The sequence below is a fragment of the Triturus cristatus genome, chromosome 4_1, assembly GCF_964204655.1.
Source record: "Triturus cristatus chromosome 4_1, aTriCri1.1, whole genome shotgun sequence".
Classification (NCBI taxonomy): domain Eukaryota; kingdom Metazoa; phylum Chordata; class Amphibia; order Caudata; family Salamandridae; genus Triturus; species Triturus cristatus.
This window is the reverse complement of record NC_140585.1, coordinates 65,982,574-66,006,465: the sequence shown is the minus strand read 5'-3', so window position 1 is coordinate 66,006,465 and position 23,892 is coordinate 65,982,574. Positions and strand designations below refer to the sequence as shown.

At 49.4% G+C, this 23,892-nt stretch overlaps 1 protein-coding gene and 1 long non-coding RNA gene across 2 annotated transcripts in view; one reads left to right on the top strand and one right to left on the bottom strand.

Annotated features, from left to right (window-relative positions):
* The window catches only part of LOC146839538 (uncharacterized), a 1,010,507-nt gene that overhangs the window by 501,175 nt on the left and 485,440 nt on the right, over positions 1–23,892 (bottom strand). The gene's annotated exons all lie outside the window — the stretch shown is intronic.
* Positions 1–23,892, top strand: part of LOC146839540 (aldehyde dehydrogenase family 3 member B1-like) — a 247,132-nt gene that overhangs the window by 97,543 nt on the left and 125,697 nt on the right. Inside the window, exons 3-4 of the mRNA XM_085651596.1 lie at positions 4,974–5,084; positions 16,890–17,010. Of these exons, the coding sequence (XP_085507722.1) occupies positions 4,974–5,084; positions 16,890–17,010 (232 nt within the window). The remainder of the gene's footprint in view (positions 1–4,973; positions 5,085–16,889; positions 17,011–23,892) is intronic.

Sequence of the window (23,892 nt, the reverse complement as noted above, 5' to 3'; positions counted from 1 at the left end):
CAGTAGATCAGTCTGCGATTCCATACTGTAAGCCACCAACTGATGCGTCTAGGCCCAAGCCGCACAAATTCAGGATCCTTGGGGTGGTGAATTGTGTGCTGGTATGCCAGCATGTGGACGCACTACCCCCTGCTCTAATTTAAACTATGTATGTAGGTGTTCTGGGATGTATGTACTAGTTGTACAGCGCAAACCCAGCCAAAAGGCACTGGGGCGCTACAGGACACAAAGGCACAAAGGCAAAAATACAGCTAGCCAGTGATTGGAGGGATAGCTGGCTTCTGGGAGCAGAAGTGGACTGTTACGGCATTGTGTTGTAGTGTTATTTAACGAGGTTTACTTCAACAGTTGACTAAATGGGTACAGGTTCGGCTTTTATCAGCGAGTAGAGCCCCAAAGGGCTTGATGTAGAGATTAAAGATGATTGAGGCTAGATGGAAATCTGGCGGATTCTGCAGGTGATGGGGATCATTTAGGACTTGGAGGGCCTATGTGATGAAAACTGGTGTTAGTTGAATATGTACTAGCAGAACCAGAGAAGGATATTTACACTAAATCCCATTCAAGACTTCAGGACGTTGATGAGGGTGGAGTGGTTGATGAAGTCGAAGGCTACAGAGCGGTCCAGTAAGATCCTCTGTGATCGGGAGGACGTTGTCTATGATTTGTGATGTAGCTGTCTGTCCCCGTGCTGCAACTGAAGCTAGATTGGTGGTTGTGTAGGATGTGGCTGGCATTCATGTGATCTTGAAGTTTGTGCAGATTGCCTTTTTGATGCTCTTGCCAATGAAGGCTCGGAGAGTGAAGGGACAGCATTTGGGAAGGTTATCAGGGTCTTCTGTGGGTTTCTTCAGAAGAGGGAGAATGTGACTTGCCTTCAGAGCTCCTGGGAAGATATCTTGAGTGAGAGAGTTAGTCAGAGGGGTGAGAAGGAGTGAGAGAGCTACTCTGGAGAGGTCTTTCTCTATAAAGGTAAGACAACAGTTTTATAGGAGGCAACTTTGAAGGAGCTGAGTATATCAGCAAAATCTGTGAAAGTTAAAATTATGAAGGATGACTATTGCATGAAGCTAAAAGAAGCGGTAAGAGAAGCAGGTTTGTTATTATCAATACGCTGGCAGATCTCCTGGGCTTCTTCACTGAAGAAGAGGTTGATGGCATCTCATTTCTTTGGAGTGTGGGATTAGGGGTTCCTCAGGTTGATGATGCAGTCCTGAATCGTTCCACTTTTGATGGCAGCTTCATTCATGAGATTGACATTGTTCTTGACACTGGCTGATGTGATGAGTCGTCAGCTTATTGCAAAGAGTAGCTTCGGTAGTGTCCTGTCTGAAGTCCCTCTTTTTTCCTGTGTGTGTACGGATCGTTTGTTGTCGTAGAGATCATGGGAGTGGCAGGACACTGAATGCTTCCACTTCCATGTTTCAATTAGAGAAGTCTTGTTCGCAGAAAAAGTGTCTATACAACAAGTGACCTGTTCCCAAGGTGAAAAAACAGTTCAAACATCTATACCCGTTGTCATATATTTTAAGACAATCTATACAGCATGTGGTCACACCATCTATGCTACTTATGGGTATGGTTCACCAATTTAAAGAGAAAAAAGAAGAGGAAATTCATACGAGGTACAATAGTCTCTATAGTCCCCAAGTGTCTGTCTCTAAACACCCAATATTGGGTGTTTAGAGACAGACACTTGGGGACTATAGAGACTATTGTACCTCGTATGAATTTCCTCTTCTTTTTTCTCTTTAAATTGGTGAACCATACCCATAAGTAGCATAGATGGTGTGACCACATGCTGTATAGATTGTCTTAAAATATATGACAACGGGTATAGATGTTTGAACTGTTTTTTCACCTTGGGAACAGGTCACTTGTTGTATAGAAACGTATGAGTGGGGGACGACCTGTTCTCTGCCCCTAGAGCTCCATTTTGTGTTGTGGCGCAGAAAAAGTGTACCTTTACTCTTTGGTATACTGCGCCTCTTCAGAATCAATCAATCAATGAGTAATTTATAAAGTGCTGCAAATCACTCGTGAGGGTCTTAAGGCACTGGTGTTGCTAACTGGTTATTCGTACAGTCAGATCTTGAATCCTTTCCTGAATTTCTGGAGTGATGGGGCGGTCCTGAGATGCAGGGGGAAAGTCATTCTAAGCTTTGGCCACCAGGTGTGAGGAGGGTTCCCTGCTGTTGGTTCAGCGGATCCTGGTGGGTGTCTTCGAGGATGGGATACAGATCGTAGATGTCTTGTTGGTGGGTGGAAGGTTATGTGTTTGTTGATGTAAGCTGGTCCTTCATTGTGCCGGGTCTAGTAGGCATGGGTCAGCATCTTGACCTGGCATCACTTCAGGATCGGTAGTTTCTTGAGGTGGGGTGTGATGTGGGTCCTTCTGGGGAGTTCGAGGATGAGACACCAGTGAGATATGCTTTGTGAATATTTTAGTGCGGATCATCTCTCAAATTAAAAAACATTGGTAACAAGTACCATGTATCCTGTAACTGGAAGTTGATATGATCAAATGTGGTAGCATCAGCCAATAAACATTTTCCTTCTGTTTTCTTGCTATGACTTAAAGTCTCTTCTCTCATGTGGTGTTTTTCTCCATCTTGCTGCACCCCCCTGCTACCCAGCTTCATTGTTTGCGTCTCTTCCTTGTTTCTGCCTTTATTGTCTTTTTTCTGTCACTCTTTTTCCACATGTCTTTCTCCACCCCATCACTCTTTCTCCCTCCTTGTCTGCCCTTTCACTTGTAAATCTCCCTCCCGCCTCACCTTCGTAAAAGCCAATCTTGCTTTGCTTTCATTCTCTTGTTCAGTTACTCATAGTTAGCTCATTTCTCCCTCTTACTTTGTCTGTATCCATCCTTCCTCCCCCTCCTTCTCTCCATCTCTACATTCTCCCTCTATTATATATTGTCACTCACTGTGACTCGTGCTAACTTTTAGTCATGTATCTCTCCTGCCTCTTCTCTCCCTTGTGCTTCTTCTCCCTCTTTGTGTCAGATCTCTGCCTCTCCCTATTGTCCTCTTCTGCCCAGCTCTGCTTGCCACCGTTGTCTCTTTTCATCATGCTTTACTACTGGCTTTACTATTGTCTCCACTTAAAAACACAAATGCAGATCTATGCTGCCTGAGCAACTATAGACCCATCTCACTACTACCAGCGCTCGAACAAAACATTATTAATATGGGTTAGTAGTCAGTTGACCAAATTTGTTGAAGATAAGGGAATTCTCCATCCCTCTAAATCGGTCTTTCGTGCTGGATTCGGCGCAGAGGTTGCGCAGCTGGAAGTCACTGAATTTATCAAACTGGGGGGCATATTATCAAGACAGGCGATAACATTATCGCCGCTTTAGCGGCAGAAAGCTGCCGCTAAAACAGGGATAATGGGCCTGATAATATGCTCTATGGAATTACTATTGAAGCCCATGTTAGATGTGAAGGACGTCTAACCTGAGCTTCAATTGGAATTCCATAGAGCATATTATCAAGCCCATTATCCCCGTTTTAGCGGTAGCTTTCTGCCGCTAAAGCGGCGATAATTGTATCGCCTGTCTTGATAATATGCCCCTTAATCTCAACCAGGGAATAAATACAGGGATAATCCTGTTTGACCTACCAGCTGCGTTTGATACCGTGTTCCATGAGATCCTTCTTAATAGATTAAAAGAGGCAGGAATTGTGGATTCTGTCTAGAGATGGCTAAAATCATTCTTGTCGGATAGAGTCCGGGGGGTGTTTTCAGCCCCATTCACCTGTTTTTCCTTGCTGAAAGCTGTCAAAAAGACGATCCAATACAGTAGACACATGCAACGATATTACTCACGCCCGCGTTACGGTCAGGTGGCACTATGCTGATGTGCTGCATTTGGGGGCATCGGATGAACTGCTTGAAATACTTGAGATGCTGCAAAATAAAGCTGTACCTCTTATCCTGAATACTCCTAAAAGGCAGCTAGTTGAGATTGGCCTCCGCTCGCTGCACTGGCTCCGGGTTCAATTTAAAGCCCTAGGGCCTGGTTCAGATCAATGGAGATGGATATCCCGTCCGCCGAAATATAAACCCCGTTATATCCTACTGGATTTATATTTCAGCAGACAGAATATCCATCGCAGTTGTGATGGAGTAACCCGTCCGCCAAGATCTAAATTTTGCCCATAGTGTTTACTTTTAAGGCTCTTCATAAAGAAGGTCCGATCTCTAGGAGCGAGTTAAAGTTTACACTCCATCTAGGGCACGTAGATCAGCTAATCGGCATTTTAATGCATTTTTAGGGTCCGCAGAGTCAGATTTGGCAGAAGATCCTTTTCTGCAAGGGTCCCTAGACTTTGGAATGCTCTGCCAAAGCGACTGTGGGGGGACAACACTGGAATCTGACTTCAGAAAAGGCTTCTTTTTAGAGAGCTTTAGAGGAATGACAATTACCTGCCTGGCTTAGCGCCTGGAAGCTCCCATTGGGAGCAGCGGATTCTGCTCTACAAAAAGTGATTTCATTGTATGCTCTGCGCCCCGTTTTCCTTATTTACCCTTCACCCACCCTGCATCTCGCGCTTTCACTTTTCTTCCTTTGCTATCTCTAGCTCTTTCCTATTCTTCCCACTGTCCCTCCTCCCATCCTCTGCCGCCCTCCAGTCAGACTTTCTTTCCTTTTCACTGGTTTTGCTACAAAGCTCATCCCTTGACTTCCTTACCTGTCTTGCTCCTCATCCATGCCTCCCTCACCCCAAACTGTCTACTTACAGAATAATTCTTTTAGTCTGTCAGTTCTTCACTTACAATAACCCCCTCGTCTTCTTTCTTGTCTCCTCATTTGGTTGTACTGCTTCACCTCTTAACTTCTCCCATATTCCTGCTTCTCTTTCAGTTGTCTCCTTGTTGTCCTTTCTCCTTTTTGTCTCCCTTGATCCCACAGCCACTAATTCTCTCTTATTTTCCCCCACTTTCCATGCGTTGTGCCCTCTCAGCCGAAATTCGAGGCGGTAGCGGGGGAGACTGCGTTATTACACAATGAAATCAAATACGCCATCAGCAACCTGAAGACCTGGATGAAAGATGAACCTGTGGAGAAAAGTATGGTATGTCTTTGATGCAGAGCTGGGTCTGCAGCAGGAGAGTTTGAAAGGACTCTCTGAAGGAGTCTAAGACAGCAGGTGACAGCAGGGGGTGCGTGAAGTGGTACATCCTGGCATTACTGACAGTGCAGAAATGGGGCACACGAAATATGAGCATGAAACACAAACCTCTCTCTTTATCCATCAAGAGACATTGGGTCATATCAATAACATTGGAGTATCGCCGCCTAGGTGCAAGTCCCAGTATAATTATTTTAAAGAAAAGTATCTATTTCCAAATTAATTCTGAGCAAAATCCCTTTTAGAACATTTCAGTAATGCCAGTAAAATTAAACATTTGCTTTTTTAAACACAAATACAGCTAGATTTTTTTATTTCTTACTTTAAAAATTAAAGCAAAGAAAATAGGGTTTGTAAAGCTGCACTAAAAAGGCAACTGATGCCATCATTTTGAGGCACAGCCTGCTGTTGGGTCCTATAATTAAGTGCATTGACAATTAGCTCTAAGTTCATGTTTTTTTTTTTACTGTGGAGCAACAATCCCCGAATAGTCCAGGTTTTTCGTTTTCATTCTGCTACATTAGAGAAACATTTTTGAAGTAGCATTTTGATATATTTAACATTTTTATAGGCATCGCATATCATTTTCACCATTTATTATTGAGGTGTGGTACATTTTTCTGCCCTTTTTCACGTAGATGTTATTCTTCCAGCTCCTTTTGGGAATGGCGCGTCCGCCCATCCAATGTCTGCAGTGCTCTGCCCTCCCCATGAATGAACGCACTGCTTGTTGTGTCGTGGGGACAGCTTGTTGCAGAAATAGGTTCAGGTGCTATTCTCCTCTCCCCTCTAGAGCTCAGGTGGCCTAAATAGGACTCTGCTTTCCACAGAACTGTAATTTCTTTGGCGATGCCTTGTGACTGTGAGATGCTAAAAATGTACGCAAGGTCATAGTGGTCCATGCACACTGTTCTTCTGTATCAGCTGCTATAAGGAGGTCGTCTACATATGGGTTCAATGCACCCCGGGGTCCAAATGATGGCGCTCAAGCGCTGCCTTTAATATTTGTGCCTATATGGAGGGAGATTCTGTGTACCCTTGGAGAGTTTGTGTCCATGAAAAAGAACGCCCTTGAAAAACGAAAGAAAATAAATATTGGCTGTCGGGATGTAGGGGAGTGGAGGAGAATGCATTTGTCATGTCTATGACTGAAATTAAGTGTCTGATAGGGGTATGGTGGTAAGAAGGGTAGTGGGGTTTGGCACCACAGGAAATCTGGGTTCAACTATCTCTTGAATCTCACAGACGTCTTGAACCAAACGCCCTTCATCAGGCTCCTGGGGTCCTTACTTCATTTGCACCCCAGAAAAATCGGTGACTTACATACACTGCCCTTTGTTTCTATCAGGACTCCTTGCTTGACCAGTGCTCTCCTGCAATCCCATCTCTCCCGCTCATGAAAGATGATACTGTGGAACTGCAGGCAGCACATGTGCCTTTAAAACCCCATGAATGGACTGGACATCCAATATTCTCCCCACATCAGGCATGATTAAAGCACAAACATCGACTGTAACATTATTCTGTATAATGTCAGGTAAACAATCCAGAACCTCGGATTCAGCTTCAGTGCAATGTACAAACATTTGAGATGTAAATGGATATTCAAAGAAAACTCCTCCTGGTTTCCATTTTATAAGAAGATTCATCTTTTTCAGTGGATCAAGACCCATAAATTACATTTACTTTTGTCAGAAACCACAAAAGAATGTCTGTCCTTAGTTGGACCAATGGTGAACGGCACAGGTTGACTGATAGGGCTTGGAATGGCAACATCTGAACCCGTGCTTCGTAGTCATCATCATCATGGGTATCTTTAGCCATCACCTGGGGTAGGATTTGAGGCTGTCGTTGAGCAAAATACGTTCTGTTTATTGGACCCAAGGGAAGTCCTGGGTGGGAGGCCGGAAGGGAATTGGGTTGACGTTGAGGGGTTCATGCTGGGTTGGAAATCATTAGGGTTATTACGACACTCATTCTTCCAATAGTCATTAGTGCCACAAATGCGACATCCTAATCTGATTGACAGGGTCACCTTCTGCCTGACCCCATCCCCTGTAGCCTCCTCCTCCTCTCTGGCCCTATGTGCTTCCACAGAATCCCATGCCCCATCCTCTGTTGTGAGTATTAAACTGCTGTAACCATCAACTTAGTTATATTATGTGTTCGCTGTTTTTCCTGTTGGCCTCCCTGTTGTTGAAAGTCAGAACAATATTGGGCATTTGCTAATATGTTGTCTAGTGAGTCCTCTGCGCAGCAGGGAATGACAGCCGGACATTAGATCACTGACCTTCTACGCCCAGTTCAGGAAACACCTGCACTTCCGCCAGGCATGTGATTAAGCCACTCAAGCGGTAGTATCCCTTGAACTCGAGCGCCATGAAGCCGTCTGGTGTACGTGCGCTTTAGAAGTTCCTTTAACATAACATAACAGCTTGTAAATGTTTATTAATCGGGGGCAGCAAAGGCATTTACAAGGACAGAGATGGAACCTGATTCATCTATGGCCACTCCACTGTGAGAAGTTGGCCTGATATATGCTGTCCACTAGTTCTAGTGGGCACCTCGGATCAGTCCAAACAACCCCTTATTGGTTATAGGTTAAAGACAACCTTTATTGAAAGCTATACTAGTGGTAGCTATGGAGAGCAGCCTTCAGGCTAAGTCTTGAAGGAATGTAAAGCAGCTTGTTTTACCAGTCTATAATCTATTGAGTCACTAAATGAAAGATATCCACACCAGGTCTATATATAAAATATATGTATTTATTACTAAACACACCCTCCTAGTCTCTTAATGAGACTAGAGGTCAAAACACACAAGTTACACTTCAATAATCAAGTAAAATAGAACAAATACACGTCAGGCCCTAGGGGCGAGTCAAACCATATACTAAAATAGTGGTATAAGAACCATGAATTAACTAGACACAAGGCCTAGAACCTGTAGAATTGCTGGGACCCCAAGGTAGTGACACAGGGTACCCACGGGGCCGTGTACAGTGTGTGAACACAGCCACGAGCTCCGGTTAGCTTCTATGGGGAAATTCGTGGTTCGATTTTTAAAGATAAGGGACACTTAGAAATGAGTCAGGACCAAACCCTTTTGGACTTAGGAAGTTCTAGGGCTAGCACCCACGGGAGCACCGGAGTACTCGTGTTACCTCACCCAGGGAAGCCTGGTGCATAGGTGTCTTTTGGTGTCGGGTCGCGTCGTCGATTTCAATGGGAGCTGGCGAAGAAGTGCTGCTGCCGTGAAGATGCGAAGTGTCCAAAGAGATCCAAGACTGGATCGAAGATGAGAAGACCCTGAAAGCAGACAGTGACCAGGAAGGTGATGAGCAGATGCCTAACGATGTCGGGTGATTTCAGGTGAAAGAGGTGAAGCTTGACTCTTCAGCAACGAGGTCCAGGAGGCGTCGAGGACAACCAGGAGCTGGATTTGAGCTGTCCCACAAAGGGTGTCGAGTGCGGCAGCGTCAGTGCCTGGATTGGGCACAACAAGCCTTGGCAACAGCAACCCATGCAGAAGCGAGAAAGATGCTTCGGTGCAGACCAACAAGGTCTGTGGGACTCACCACTTGGATGGGAGTCAGGGCACGTCTGGAGCAACCAGGAAAGCCCAAGGGAATGCAAAGTTACTCTCTCAGGGACCCACCAGTTGACGGACCAGGGATCGCGAAGGGACCTCGAGATGAAACACAAAATGACGGCCCATTGGTCACTCGGAATGACCAGGACAACAGTCTTCTCTTCGGTGGGTTCAGTGCTTGAGGTGGGGGCTACAAGTCAGCCCAAGGACGACTTCAAGAGATGTCAAGAAGTGTCAATGCACTTGCAGAAATGTACGGTGATCAGGAGTTCCGGTTCCACGCTACTCACGAAGGCTGCGGGTCTCAGCTTTGCTGGGGGCTCGGGTCGGCCTCTGAGATGTCTGGAAATCCTCTTCCTGGGCTGCAAATACTTCGGAGTCCGGCAGGAGCTTCGATGATGCAGACCGGCCAATTGCTTTGTTGGTGGCTGCCAAGCAGGGGAGTCACTCCTTGACCCCAAGGGAGATTTCTTCAGTCCTCTGGTCTTGAGCAGAGCGTCGAAGGTCCAGGATTCAGCTTCAGAGATTTTGTCCAGGGTAATCTAAAGTCCTAAGGACAGGGGTCCCATACTTATACTAAGGTAGGGGGTTGGACATACTCTGGGGACCCACCTATTGGAGGGTTTGGAAAGAGGGGTGGCTACACCCATTTCCTTTGTACAGTTTCGTGCCAGAGCAGGGGCTGAAAGTACCTGAACCGGTGTGAGCTGGACTATGCACAGGGACCCCAAATGTGCCCCCAGTGCAGGACTTCAAAGCACTCAGAGAGTGCTCCCACCCAGCCCCAATACACATAAGCCTGTGTGGGAGGTGGTTACACCTCCCTGTGACAGGAAACCTATTGTCCAAGCCTCCCCTGCGGGAGTTTTGGTCAGCAGCAGGAGGCCAGACCCGTGTCTGTGGCTGCAGCATCCATTTTGTGATGCCAGGGCTCTATTAAGTTTCTACCGGGTATACCAGTGCTGTCATGTCTCTCCCTCTAGAAGGGTGGGATCATACTCCCACACCAGTTACTGGTGTGGGGGTATGATTCCAAGGTGTTTGACACCAAACATGACATGTTTCCGTGCAGCCAGTCCAAAGTTAGCACTTACCGTTGGGTTATAATGCACTTAAGAGTATATGGTCAGGCTGCACTACAAACAGCATCAGAGAAGGGTCTCCGAACGCTGCAGAGGGGCTCTGCTCATGCAGGGGCACCCTCTCACATAAGAACCAAGCACTCTGCCTTCAGGATTGAGAAGGCCTGCCATAGGAGTGACTTATAGGTTTATATGTGTGTGTATATATATATATATATATATATATATATATATATATATATAGTGATATAGGTAACCCATATCACAGTAAGGGGTGCAGGCACCACCTTACCCAGGCTGCAGTGGCAGACCTATGGTGTCATTTTGGGTGGTTTTCCAGGGGTGGCATAATACATGCTTCAGCCCCTGGTAGGCCTCTGTGGTACCTATGCCCTGGGTACATAGTATACCATATACTAGGGGCTTACAAGGGCACCTCAGCTCCAATCTGTAATGTACCTAAAGTACATGGAATCATTTTAGAGAGGAAGCATCTAGGCTGGGACCCTGAATAGCAGGGTCCCAGCCAGACTAAAGTCGAAAAACAGTGAAACACCAGCAAAAAGTGGGGGTAAACATGTGAAGCAGATCCTACTCTCCTACACAGCCCCCCAACAAACGCAGGGACATTAAACTAACCTTGACCAGTTGAGTCTTCATGTTCTAAGTGGAAATATCTGGAGAGTCCATCTGCATTGGCATGGTTACTCCCAGGTCTAGGCTCCACTGTATAGTCCATCCCCTGTAGGGAAATGGACCACCTGAGCAATTTGGGATTTTCACTCTTCGTCTGTTTTAGCCATAAGAGGGGCTTATGGTCTGTCTGAACAATGAAGTGAGTACCAAATAAGCATGGCCTCAACTTCTTCAGAGTCCAAACCACAGCATAGGCCTCCCTCTCAATGGCTGACCAATGTTTCTCTCTGGGGGTCAACCTTCTGCTTATGAAAGCTACTGGTTGATCCTGACCTTCATCATTCAACTGTGACAGTACAGCCCCTACCCCCAACTCAGATGCATCTGTTTGAACAATGAACTTTTTGGAGTAGTCAGGACTTTGCAGAATGGGAGCAGTGCACATGGCCTGCTTCAGGTCATCAAATGCCCTTTGACAGCTAGCTGTCCACTGATCCTTTTTGGGCATTTTCTTAGAGGTTAAGTCATTCAGGGGTGTCACTATTGATCCATACCCCTTGAACAATCTTCTATAGTACACAGTCAGGCCTAAGAAGGCTCTCACCTGAGTCTGGGTAGTGGGAGCAACCCAGTCCATTATGGTCTGGATTTTGCTCTGCAATGGTTGGACCTGGCCTCTACCTACAAGGTGGCCCAGGTACACAACCTGACTCTGCCCTATCTGGCACTTAGTAGCCTTGATAGTTAGGCCTGCTTTTTGCAGGGCCTCCAAAACATTTCTCAGGTGGACCAGGTGATCCTCCCAGGTGGAGCTAAAGACAGCAATATCATCTAGATATGCTGCACTATAGTCTTCCAGGCCTGCAAGGACTTGATTCACCAGCCTTTGGAAAGTGGCAGGTGCATACTTCAAACCAAAGGGCATTACCACATATTGATAGTGCCCACTAGGGGTAGAAAATGCTGTTTTTGGCTTTGCATCATCAGCTAGTCTGATCTGCCAGTAGCCAGCTGTCAGGTCAAATGTGCTTAGAAACTTGGCTGAGGCCTAAGTATCTTTTAGCTCATCTGCCCTGGGGATGGGATGGGCATCAGTCCTAGTGACTGCATTGAGACCCCTGTAGTCTACACAAAACCTCATCTCTCTCTCGCCATCTGTGGTGTGAGGTTTAGGTACCAGGACTACTGGACTAGCCCAAGGGCTAACTGAGGATTCAATAACTCCCAATTCAACATCTTTTGGACTTCTGTCCTTATACAGTCCCTGACATGGTCAGGTTGCCTGTAGATCTTATTCTTCACAGGCAGACCGTCCCCAGTGTCCACTTCATGAGTGCACCAGGTGGTCTGACTTGGAGTCAGATAAAACATATGTCTAAACTGGCTGAGATGTTTTCTGCAGTCAATTTGCTGCTGGGCAGTGAGGCTGCCTGCCAAGGCTACACCATCAACTGACCCATCATCAGGGTTCTGAGAAAGCAGGCCAGGGAGTGGGTCACTCTCTTCCTCCTGTCCTTCATCAGTAGCCATGAGCAAGCCCATGTCTGCCCTATCAACATATGGTTTTAGTCTGTTGACATAAAGTACCCTGTGGGGACGCCTAGGGGTTCCAAGGTCTACCAAGTAGGTGACCTCCCCTTTCTGTTCAACAATTGTATGGGGGCTACTCCATTTGTCCTGGAGGGCTGCTGGGGCCACAGGCTCCAACACCCACACTTTCTGTCCTGGCTGGTAGACAGTCAGTACAGCCTTTTGGTCATGCCAGGCTTTTTGTAGTTCCTGGCTAGCCTCAAGGTTTTTGGTTGCCTGTTTCATATACTCAGCCATCCTGGAGCGGAGACCAAGTACATAGTCTACTATGTCCTGTTTGGGGGGCTTGAGAGGTAACTCCCATCCTTCCTTAACCAGACACAATGGACCTCTGACAGGGTGACCAAATAAAAGTTTAAAAGGGCTGTTACCAACCCCCTTTTGAGGCACCTCCCTGTATGCAAATAAAAGACAGGGCAAGAGTATGTCTCATATTCCCCTAAGCTTTTCTGGGAGTCCTTTAATCATGTCCTTTAAGGTTGTGTTGAACCTTTCAACTAAACCATTGCATTGTGGGTGATAGGGTGTGGTAAACTTGTAATTCACTCCACACACTTCTACATAGCAGTCAAGTAATTAGGCATGAAGTTTGCACCCCTGTTAGATACTACCTCCTTAGGAAAGCCTACTCTTGAGAATACACTCAAGAGAGCTCTTTCCACCACAGGTGCTGTAGTGGTCCTTAGGGGAATTGCTTCCGGGTACCTGGTGGCATGGTCCACCACCACCAGTATAAACCTGTGCCCAGATGCTATTTGAGGATCCATGGGACCAACAATGTCAATCCCAACCCTCTCAAAGGGAACCCCCACCACAGGTAGTGGTATCAGGGGGTCCTTTGTGGTTCCACCTGCCTTGCCACTGGCCTGGCAGGTCACACAGGAGCGACAAAACTCCTTAGTGTCTTCAGACATGTGGGGCCAGTGAAAGTGAGGGACAATTCTGTCCCAAGTCTTGTTCTGGCCCAGGTGTCCTGCTAGGGGAATATCATGGGCTAGTTTCAATAGGAAGCCCCTAAACGTCAGAGGTATAACCAACCTCCTGGATGCACCAGGCTTGTGTTCTCTACCCTCTGAATAAAGGAGTCCATCATCCAAATAAACTTTATGGGTGCCACTAGCATTCCCAGCAGCCTCATCCAAAGCTTGCTTTCTGAAGGGTTCAAGAGATGGGCAGGCTTTCTGCTCCTGGCTCAGATCAAACCTGGAAGGGCCCCCTGTTCCCAAGAACTCAGGTGGGAAGGCACTGCCTCAACCCTACTACTCCTCCTCTTGGGAGGCACCTGGTCCATTATTCCAGAATCCAGGGCCTGTCCAGCTTTAGACATTTTGGCCTGTGACCTAGTTACAGCAAAGACATGAGCAGGGATCCCTAACATTTCTGCATGTGTCCTGAGCTCCACTTCAGCCCAAGCTGAAGTCTCTAGATCATTGACCAGCAAGCACTGTACTGGTAGGTCTGCACTTACCACAACCTTCTTAAGGCCAGTTATCCCTCCCCAGGAGAAGTTAACAACTGCCAGAGACTGGTCTGTTCTGACATTGCTAGCATTGGTCGCTTGGTACATTTCACCAAGTATAATCTGCCCAGGATCCACAAGATATTTTGTCACCATTGTGACACTTGCTCCTGTGTCCCTGACTGCCCAAGCATCTACTCCATTAATTAAAGGCTGTTGTCTGTATTTGCCCAGATTACTGGGACTCACAAAGGGGGACATATCCATGCCCCCATCACAGCCAAGAACAGCCTGAGTTGGAACTCTGACTAGGCCAGAGTCTACCTCAGAACCCAGGGTTAACCTTACCACATCCTTATTCTGGACATTGCCACCACCTATTGTAGCTGTACTAGGGGGAACAGTTGCCTCAGGGGCAATGGTGACTGGAGTAGATTCTTTGGACTTGGTGCAGTCACTGGTCCAGTGAGTTTTCTGTTTACAGATTTTGCACCAAGGTTTCTTTTGGCCTTTTCCCTTTTTATACTATGAATCCCCACCTGAAGAAGATTTTTGGGGGCCTTGTGAAGACTTCTGGTCTTTACCCTTCTCCCCACCCTTATCAGAGTTTTTAGGATCTTACTTCTTGGGTTCACCACCTTGGTTCTGTACCTTCTGCCTCACCCTGGTTCTGACACCCACTTGTCTGCCTTCTTTCCCAATTCTTGGGGAGAGGTCAGATCTGAGTCTACCAGGTACTGGTGCAACAGCCGATTCTGACAATTATTAAGGATCTGCTCCCTCATAATCAAATTGTACAATCCTTGATAGTCATGCACTTTATTGCCAAGTAACCAACCTTCCAGAGCCTTAGTAGCACAATCTACAAAGTCTACCCAGTCCTGAGTCTGTGCCTTTTGGGTATCCCTGAACTTTAACCTGTATTGCTCAGTGATTAGGCCAAACCCATCAATTAAGGCACTCTTCAGACTGTTGTAATCATCTGACTCCTCCTGTCTAACAGTGGGGAGTTTATCTCTACCTTTGTCTGCAAAGGAGAGCCATAAGATTGCTGCCCACTGCTCCTGGGGGATCCTGTGTACTTTACAGGCCTCTTCCAGTGCAGTTATCCATTTGTGGATGTCATCCCCACTCTGGTAGGGAGGGACAATCTTATTCAGGTTTCTATGGTCATGAGACCTCTCCCTATCTCTAGGGATGTTGCTGCCACCATGGGACTCTAGTCCCAACGTTTTTCTAGCTCTGTAGAGCTCTAGGGCCTCTTTATCTAGGGCTACCTGCTTCCTTCTGATTTCAAGCTGAGCTTCCTCATACATGACTTGTCCTATTTCCTTAAGCAGTGGCTGTAAATCTGGAGTGAATATAACGCAATGGCTCTGACTCTTATCTTGAGGTCTGACTGTGCAACATACAGCACAGCAAAGGTAATAATCCTCCTTTTTTAATCAACCGCATGGGAATGATTTGTACACTTTCCTTCAGATTTGGCTAAGAAGCCTCCAGATAATGCATGGCAATGATTCTACCCCTTACCGTGACTAGTGACTGTAAACATAGCCTTTCTCCTCGACGAGTTCCCTCTGGAAGATCTCTCAAGCTGGAAGCATGCAGGACAGGAATACATCTAATCACCCTGCTGCAGCGTCGCCAGAAGCGACTTCTTTCTCCTTTGGGAGAATCCTGACAAGAGAATCCTCTGCATGTTGGATCACCTATCCAGGATGAGGCATCACCCTTTATCACAGCCTACGGTGGCTGAACGTCGTTGCCTGGTGCCTGGGGCATGCACTCTGTACATTTAAACCTGCCTCCAGCCTGCACAGACATCCAAAAGAGTCAAGACCTTCTGCTACAAAATCTTTCTGTGCCTTTGAATAGAAGCCGTTCTTCATTTGGTACCTAGATAAGAAGATTGATGCAATTCATGAAAGGTAGTCAAGGGTCTCCCTTGTTCAATAGTTATTGCATTACTAACTTGGTATCATGATAGATTTAATGCTCTTTTGCAGTCTGAATTTTTCTCTTTCTCTGAAAACATTTTATATAATGGTTTAAGCTGCCTTTTATTTAACTTAATTCTTTTGTTTTTAAAGATTTTTCATATGTATTTTGATATTTATCGTCCCTCATTATTGTTTTGGTTGCATGTGATCATCTTGACTGGGGAGAGGCATGACTTGGATGTGGCTCTGGACGCAATGAATCTCCAAACAATATGCTGCAATAATGGTGTGGTCAAGGGAATACTTCCACATTGTGTTCAAGTGGATAATTCTGCCTTACAACTTTCATCCATTAGGAGGAGCTCACTTGTCTTTGCAGTGCAGAGGAAGTGTCTTTCTTGCATATGCCTTTTCTCAACCCAGTGCTTAAGATTTATTTGATGGTCTAAAGGAAGTCCTTCTCCTGTGAGAAGACCATGTGTCTTTGGGAAATTGAATGCAGACCTTTCAAGAATAATTTCTTCCAGTTATTTCAGTTCTTTCGTGGAAGATGCACAAGGCCTAGAACTGAATCCTAGCATCTGATGGGATCCAGGGGCATGGGTTGGAATGCGGTTCTACTTACTTAAGTAAAGACATTCCCTCTGCCTGGTTCTGAGGGCCATGGAGCCACAGCAAGGAGGTTCAATGAGGCCAGCATAGACTTATTATATGGCAGCTCAGCCTTGACAGGATGAAGGGTTTTGTCAGCTTACTTCTTTGGTCAGTGTGAAAGAGAGAGGAAACATTGCCCAAGCATTCTGCTACTGAAGGTGACTTGAATAAAAATGAGTTGGTGTCAAAAATAAATGTCCAGCTTTCGGAATTCTGAGGAGGTCATCACAAGTTCTGTAGGCCAGTGAGGGACACCGCAGTGCGTCAGACTTGGGATCTGTCATCACCAGGATCTGCAGGATATCACACAGTGTCGTAACCAAGGGACCTGCAGCCCCAGTGGTGACGGGGGCCCGAGCTTCAGGGGGACCCCTCAGCACAATATTCTGGCCTGAGAGCTCCTGAGTGTGGTCGGAGGGGGCACCCTCCATGTACTTTGCAGGGGAGCCCCCAAGTTTTGTTACGCCACTGAATCTAGGGTCTTTGTCTTGGCGCCTTTTATACTTGTACTGCTCTTCTTCATCCAGTGGAACATGCAGTCACAGCACAAGGGAATACAGTATTAACAGTCACACTCGTGTCAGTCTCAGACCCTCCTGAGGTATACCTTTTAAGATTGAGAGGATGGAGAATTGGAATAAAAGTATAAAACCCCCAAAACATGATCCACAGCTAATAGTACCCCTGCTCCTAAGACAGCATTGTCTCAAGTCTCTGTAGTCACAATGTGTCCCGTAAAGTGGTTACGTAGAGTTGACCATCCAAGTTGTGAACTGCGCCTTTCTCCTTACAGGCGACAAGTCAAGACACTGCGTTTATCCGGAAGGATCCATATGGGGTGGTGCTCATCATCGGTCCTTGGAACTACCCCCTGAGTCTTATTCTGATTCCGCTTGTGGGGGCCATCGCTGCAGGTGAGTGAATGTGTAGTGGGTGGAGTCAAACTACACAACTGCTGATCCTGCTGCAGGCGCACCGACTACTGAGTTAGTGCACACTCCTGCACTGTGAGCACGCCTACATTCACCCCACAGCCAGCTCTGATTCATCACCCCACAGCCAAAGCACCTACACTAACCCATAGCCACCACGTCTTCATCTCCACCAAAGCCAGCACTCCTACACCCACCCTACAACTAGTACACTACAGCCAGCACTCCATCACAATCCTACAGCAGGCGCTCCTATACTATCCCACATCCTCAAGAGCTCTCTCACCGTCAACGGCTCACTCAAATCCCATAGTCAGCATTCCTACATTCACCTACAGTCAGGCCAGCGCATCATCTTCAACCCACTGCCTTCAATGCTCACTCTACTGCCAGCACCTCTACACTTACCCTACAGCTAGCCCTCCTATATTCTCCCTACAACCATCTCTCTGTCATTATCACACAGCTAACGCTTCTACACCATCGCCACAGCCAACACGCCTACACTTACCCAACAGCCAGCACCCCTTCACTATTCCTAGAGTAGCGCGTCATCATAATCCCACAGCCAACGCTCCTACACTGTTTCTACAGCCAGCCCTTCTACTCTGACCCATAGCTAGACCTACTTCACCTTCCCACCACCAGCAGTTCTACGTCATCCCACAGGAAGAGATCCCTCACCATTTCACAGATAGCATTCCGTCACAATCTGCGCTTCTTCATCATCCATGCAGCCAACACTCATGAGCCATTCCACAGTTAACGTTCCTACGCCTTCCCAAAGAAAGTGATCCTACACTAACCAACATTGTTGCCAGTGCTAATTCACCATCCAATAGCCATCATTCCTCCCTTCACCCTACTATCAGAATGCCATCATCAACCCACTGCAAATGCTCCTGTACTATCCCCCTGCCAACACTCCCTCGGCCAGTCTAACTTCACAATCCCAGAGCCAGTGCTCCAACACCATTCAACAGCCCACATGCAACGGGTCTAAACTAACCCACAGTCAGCCCTCCTACACTAATGCAGTCAACGCTCCTGCACCATCCCGCAGCCAGCTCTCCTACACTAATGCAGTCAACGCTCCTGCACCATCCCACAGCCAGCTCTCCTACACTAATGCAGTCAACGCTCCTGCACCATCCCACAGTCAACGCTCCTACACCGTCCCACAGTCAACGCTCCTACACCGTCCCACAGTCAGCCCTCCTACACTAATGCAGTCAACGCTCCTGCACCATCCCACAGCCAGCACACCTACACTAATGCACAGTCAACGCTCCTGCACCATCCCACAGCCAGCTCTCCTACTCTAATGCAGTCAACGCTCCTGCACCATCCCACAGTCAACGCTCCTACACCGTCCCACAGTCAACGCTCCTACACCGTCCCACAGTCAGCCCTCCTACACTAATGCAGTCAACGCTCCTGCACCATCCCACAGCCAGAGCACCTACACTAATGCACAGTCAACGCTCCTGCACCATCCCACAGTCAACGCTCCTGCACCATCCCACAGCCAGAGCACCTACACTAATGCACAGTCAACGCTCCTGCACCATCCCACAGTCAACGCTCCTGCACCATCCCACAGCCAGCGCACCTACACTAATGCAGTCAACGCTCCTGCACCATCCCACAGCCAGCTCTCCTACACTAATGCACGGTCAACGCTCCTGCACCATCCCACAGTCAACGCTCCTACACCGTCCCACAGTCAACGCTCCTACACCGTCCCACAGTCAGCCCTCCTACACTAATGCAGTCAACGCTCCTGCACCATCCCACAGCCAGCTCGCCTACACTAATGCAGTCCACGGTCCTGCACCAATCCCACAGTCAACGCTCCTGCACCATCCCACAGCCAGCACACCTACACTAATGCACAGTCAACGCTCCTGCACCATCCCACAGCCAGCTCTCCTACACTAATGCAGTCAACGCTCCTGCACCATCCCACAGCCAGCTCTCCTACACTAATGCACGGTCAACGCTCCTGCACCATCCCACAGTCAACGCTCCTACACCGTCCCACAGTCAACGCTCCTACACCGTCCCACAGTCAGCCCTCCTACACTAATGCAGTCAACGCTCCTGCACCATCCCACAGCCAGCTCGCCTACACTAATGCAGTCAACGGTCCTGCACCATTCCCACAGTCAACGCTCTTGCACCATCCCACAGCCAGCGCACCTACACTAATGCACAGTCAACGCTCCTGCACCATCCCACAGTCAACGCTCCTGCACCATCCCACAGCCAGCGCACCTACACTAATGCAGTCAACGCTCCTGCACCATCCCACAGCCAGCTCTCCTACACTAATGCAGTCAATGCTCCCGCACCATCCCACAGTCAACGCTCCTACACCGTCCCACAGTCAGCGCTCCTACACTAATGCAGTCAACGCTCCTGCACCATCCCACAGCCAGCTCCCCTACACTAATGCAGTCAATGCTCCTGCACCATCCCACAGTCAACGCTCCTGCACCATCCCACAGCCAGCGCACCTACACTAATGCACAGTCAACGCTCCTGCACCATCCCACAGTCAACGCTCCTGCACCATCCCACAGCCAGCGCACCTACACTAATGCACAGTCAACTCTCCTGCACCATCCCACAGCCAGCTCTCCTACACTAATGCAGTCAACGGTCCTGCACCATTCCCACAGTCAGCGCTCTTACACTAATGCACAGTCAACGCTCCTGCACCATCCCACAGCCAGCGCACCTATCAATCAATCAATCAATCAATCAAAGACATTTATAGAGCGCACTACTCACCCGGAGGGTCTCAAGGCGCTTGGGGGGGGGGGTGCCGCTACTGCTCGAACAGCCAGGTCTTGAGCTTCTTCCTGAAGGAGAGGTGGTCTTGGGTCAGGCGCAGGTCGGTCGGGAGGGAGTTCCAGGTCTTGGCGGCCAGGTAGGAGAAGGACCTTCCTCCTGTTGTCGCTCTTCGGATGCGGGGGACGACGGCGAGGGCTTGACTAGTTGATCGGAGATGGCGTTTGGGAGCGTAGAAGTTGAGGCGGTTGTTGAGGTAGCTCTGGCCTTGATCGTGTAGGGCTTTGTGTGCGTGGGTGAGGAGACGGAAGGTGATTCTCTTGTTGACGGGGAGCCAGTGCAGTTCTCTCAGGTGTCCGGAGATGTGGCTGCGTCGGGGGATGTCGAGGATGAGTCTGGCTGAGGCGTTCTGGATCCGCTGGAGTCTCTTCTGGAGCTTGGCGGTGGTACCAGCGTAGAGGGGGTTGCCGTAGTCCAGACGGCTGGTGACGAGGGCCTGGGTGACCGTCTTCCTGGTCTCGGTGGGGATACACCGGAAGATCTTACGTAGCATGCGCAGGATGTTGAAGCAAGACGAGGAGACGGCGTTGACTTGTCTGGTCATGGAGAGGGAGGTGTCCAGGATGAAGCCCAGGCTGTGTGCGTGGTCTGTCGGTTTGGGTGCGGTGCCCAGGGCGGGGGGCCACCAGGAGTCGTCCCAGGCGGAGGGCGAGGAGCCCAGGATGAGGACTTCCGTCTTGTCGGAGTTCAGTTTCAGGCGGCTGGTCGTCATCCACTCGGCTACGTCTTTCATCCCATCGTGAAGGTTGGCTCTGGCGGCGGCGGGGTCGTTGGTCAGGGAGAGGATCAGCTGGGTGTCGTCCGCGTAGGAGATGATGTTGAGGTTGTGTTGGCATGCGATGGCCGCAAGGGGGCTCATGTAGACGTTGAAGAGGGTGGGGCTGAGCGAGGAGCCCTGAGGAACGCCGCAGATGACTTCCGTGGCTGCAGATCTGAACGGAGGTAGGCGGACTCTCTGTGTCCTTCCAGCGAGGAAGGAGATGACCCACTCCAGTGCCTTCTCCTGGATTCCGATGTTGCTGAGGCGCTGCACTAGGGTGCGGTGGCAAACAGTGTTGAACGCCGCCATTCGTCTCGAGGAAGGCGGCCAGCTGCTTGTTGACGGTCTTCTCGATGACTTTGGCTGGGAACGGGAGGAGCGAGATGGGGCGGTAATTCTTGAGTTCGGTGGGGTCCGCTGTTGGTTTCTTTAGTAGAGCGCTGAGTTCGGCGTGCTTCCAGCTCTCAGGGAAGGTGGCGGTGTCGAAGGAGGTGTTGATGATGTCCCGCAGGTGGGGTGCGATGACAGCGTCGGCCTTGTTGAAGACGTGGTGGGGGCAGGGGTCGGTCGGAGATCCGGAGTGGATAGAGTTCATCGTGCAGATGGTGTCTTCTGTGTTGATCTGGGTCCAGGCGCTGAGGGTGGTGGTGGGGGGGCGTTGGTGCGGTCGTTGGGAGCGTTGTTTGTGGGCTGAAGCTGTTGTGTATGTCAGCGATCTTGTTGTGGAAGTAGGAGGCGAGGGAGTTGCAGAGGTCTTGCGACGGGGTGATGTCGTTGTTTCCGGCGTTGGGGTTGGAGAGCTCTTTCACGATGTTGAAGAGTTCCTTGCAGTTGTGTGCGTTGTTGTCCAGCCGGTCCTTGAATGCTGTTTTCTTGGTGGCGTGGATCAGTTGATGGTGCTTCCGGGTGGCGAGCTTGAGGGTGGTCATGTTGTCCGGTGTTGGCTCCCTTCTCCAGGCTTTCTCGAGGGCTCGGCAGTTCTTCTTGGAGCTCTTGAGTTCGTCGGTGAACCATGGGGCCTTCTTGCTGCCGGGTCTGCTCGGCGGGGTCCTCAGTGGGGCGAGGTCGTCTGCGCAGTTGCTGATCCACTTCATGAGGTTGTCGGCGGCCTGGCTGGGGTTCGCTGAGCTGGTGGGAGGGTGCTGGCTCAGGGAAGCGGCGAGCTGGTCTGCTGTGATCTTGTTCCAGTTTCTTCGAGCAACCTGTTGCTGGTGGTGGTGGATCGTGGATCTTCTGAAGGTGAAGTGGACGCAGCTGTGGTCCGTCCAGTGGAGTCCGGTGGCGTGGCTGAAGACGATGTCCTTGCTGGATGAGAAGACAGCGTCGAGTGTGTGTCCGGCGAGGTGGGTGGGGGTGGTCACCAGCTGCTTGAGTCCGAGGTTGGCGAGGTTGTCAAGCAGGGTGTTGGTGTTGCGGTCGTTGTTGTTCTCCAGGTGGAAGTTGATGTCCCCCAGGAGGATGTAGTCAGCGGAGGGGAGGGCGTGCGGGCTGATGAAGTCGGCGATGTCTTCGCTGAATTGTGTACGTGGTCCCGGGGGTCGGTAGATGAGGGTGCCTCTGAGGGTGGTTTTGGGGTCCGTGTGGATCTGGAAGTGCAGGTGTTCGGCGGTTGTCAGGGTGTCGTCGGTGTTGGTCGTGATGCGGATGGTGTCCCTGTAGATGATGGCGATGCCTCCTCCAGTCTGGTTGCCTCGGTCTCTTCGGGTGATCTTGTAACCCTCTGGGATGGCGATGGCGATGTCTGGCGCTGAGGAGTCGTTCATCCAGGTTTCCGTGAGGAAGGCGACATCAGGAGCTGTGGTGTCGAGGAGGTTCCAGAGTTCGATGGTGTGTCTGTGGACGGAGCGGGTGTTGAGTAGGATGCACTTGAGGTGGTTGCTACACTAATGCACAGTCAATGCTCCTGCACCATCCCACAGTCAACGCTCCTACACTGTCCCACAGGCAGCCCTCCTACACTAATGCACAGTCAACGCTACTGCACCATCCCACAGTCAACGCTCCTGCACCATCCCACAGCCAGCGCACCTACACTAATGCACAGTCAACGCTCCTGCACCATCCCACAGCCAGCTCTCCTACACTAATGCAGTCAACGGTCCTGCACCATTCCCACAGTCAGCGCTCTTACACTAATGCACATTCAACGCTCCTGCACCATCCCACAGCCAGCGCACCTACACTAATGCACAGGCAACGCTCCTGCACCATCCCACAGTCAACGCTCCTACACCGTCCCACAGGCAGCCCTCCTACACTAATGCACAGTAAACGCTCCTGCACCATCCCACAGTCAACGCTCCTGCACCATCCCACAGCCAGCGCACCTACACTAATGCACAGTCAAAGCTCCTGCACCATCCCACAGTCAATGCTCCTACACTAATGCAGTCAACGGTCCTGCACCATTCCCACAGTCAGCGCTCTTACACTAATGCACAGTCAACGCTCCTACACCATCCCACAGTCAATGCTCCTACACTAATGCAGTCAACGCTCCTGCACCATCCCACAGCCAGCTCTCCTACACTAATGCAGTCAACGGTCCTGCACCATTCCCACAGTCAATGCTCCTGCACCATCGCACAGGCAGCGCACCTACACTAATGCAGTCAACGCTCCTGCACCATTCCCACAGTCAGCGCTCCTACACTAATGCACAGTCAACGCTCCTGCACCATCCCACAAACAGCGCACCTACACTAATGCATTCGACGCTCCTGCACCATTCCCACAGTCAGCGCTCCGACACTAATGCACAGTCAACGCGCCTGCACCATCCCAGTCAACGCTCCTACACCGTCCCACAGTTAACGCTCCTACACCGTCCCACAGCCAGCGCACCTACACTAATGCACAGACAACGCTCCTGCACCATCCCACAGCCAGCGCACCTACACTAATGCACAGACAACGCTCCTGTACCATCCCACAGCCAGCTCTCCTACACTAATGCAGTCAACGCTCCTGCACCATCCCACAGCCAGCACCCCTACACTAATGCACAGTCAACGATCCTGCACCATCCCACAGTCAGCCCTCCTACACTAATGCAGTCAACACTCCTGCACCATCCCACAGCCAGCTCTCCTACACTAATGCAGTCAACGGTCCTGCACCATTCCCACAGTCAGCGCTCTTGCACCATCCCACAGTCAATGCTCCTGCACCAACCCACAGGCAGCGCACCTACACTAATGCACAGTCAACGCTCCTACACTGTCCCACAGCCAAGTCTCCTACACTAA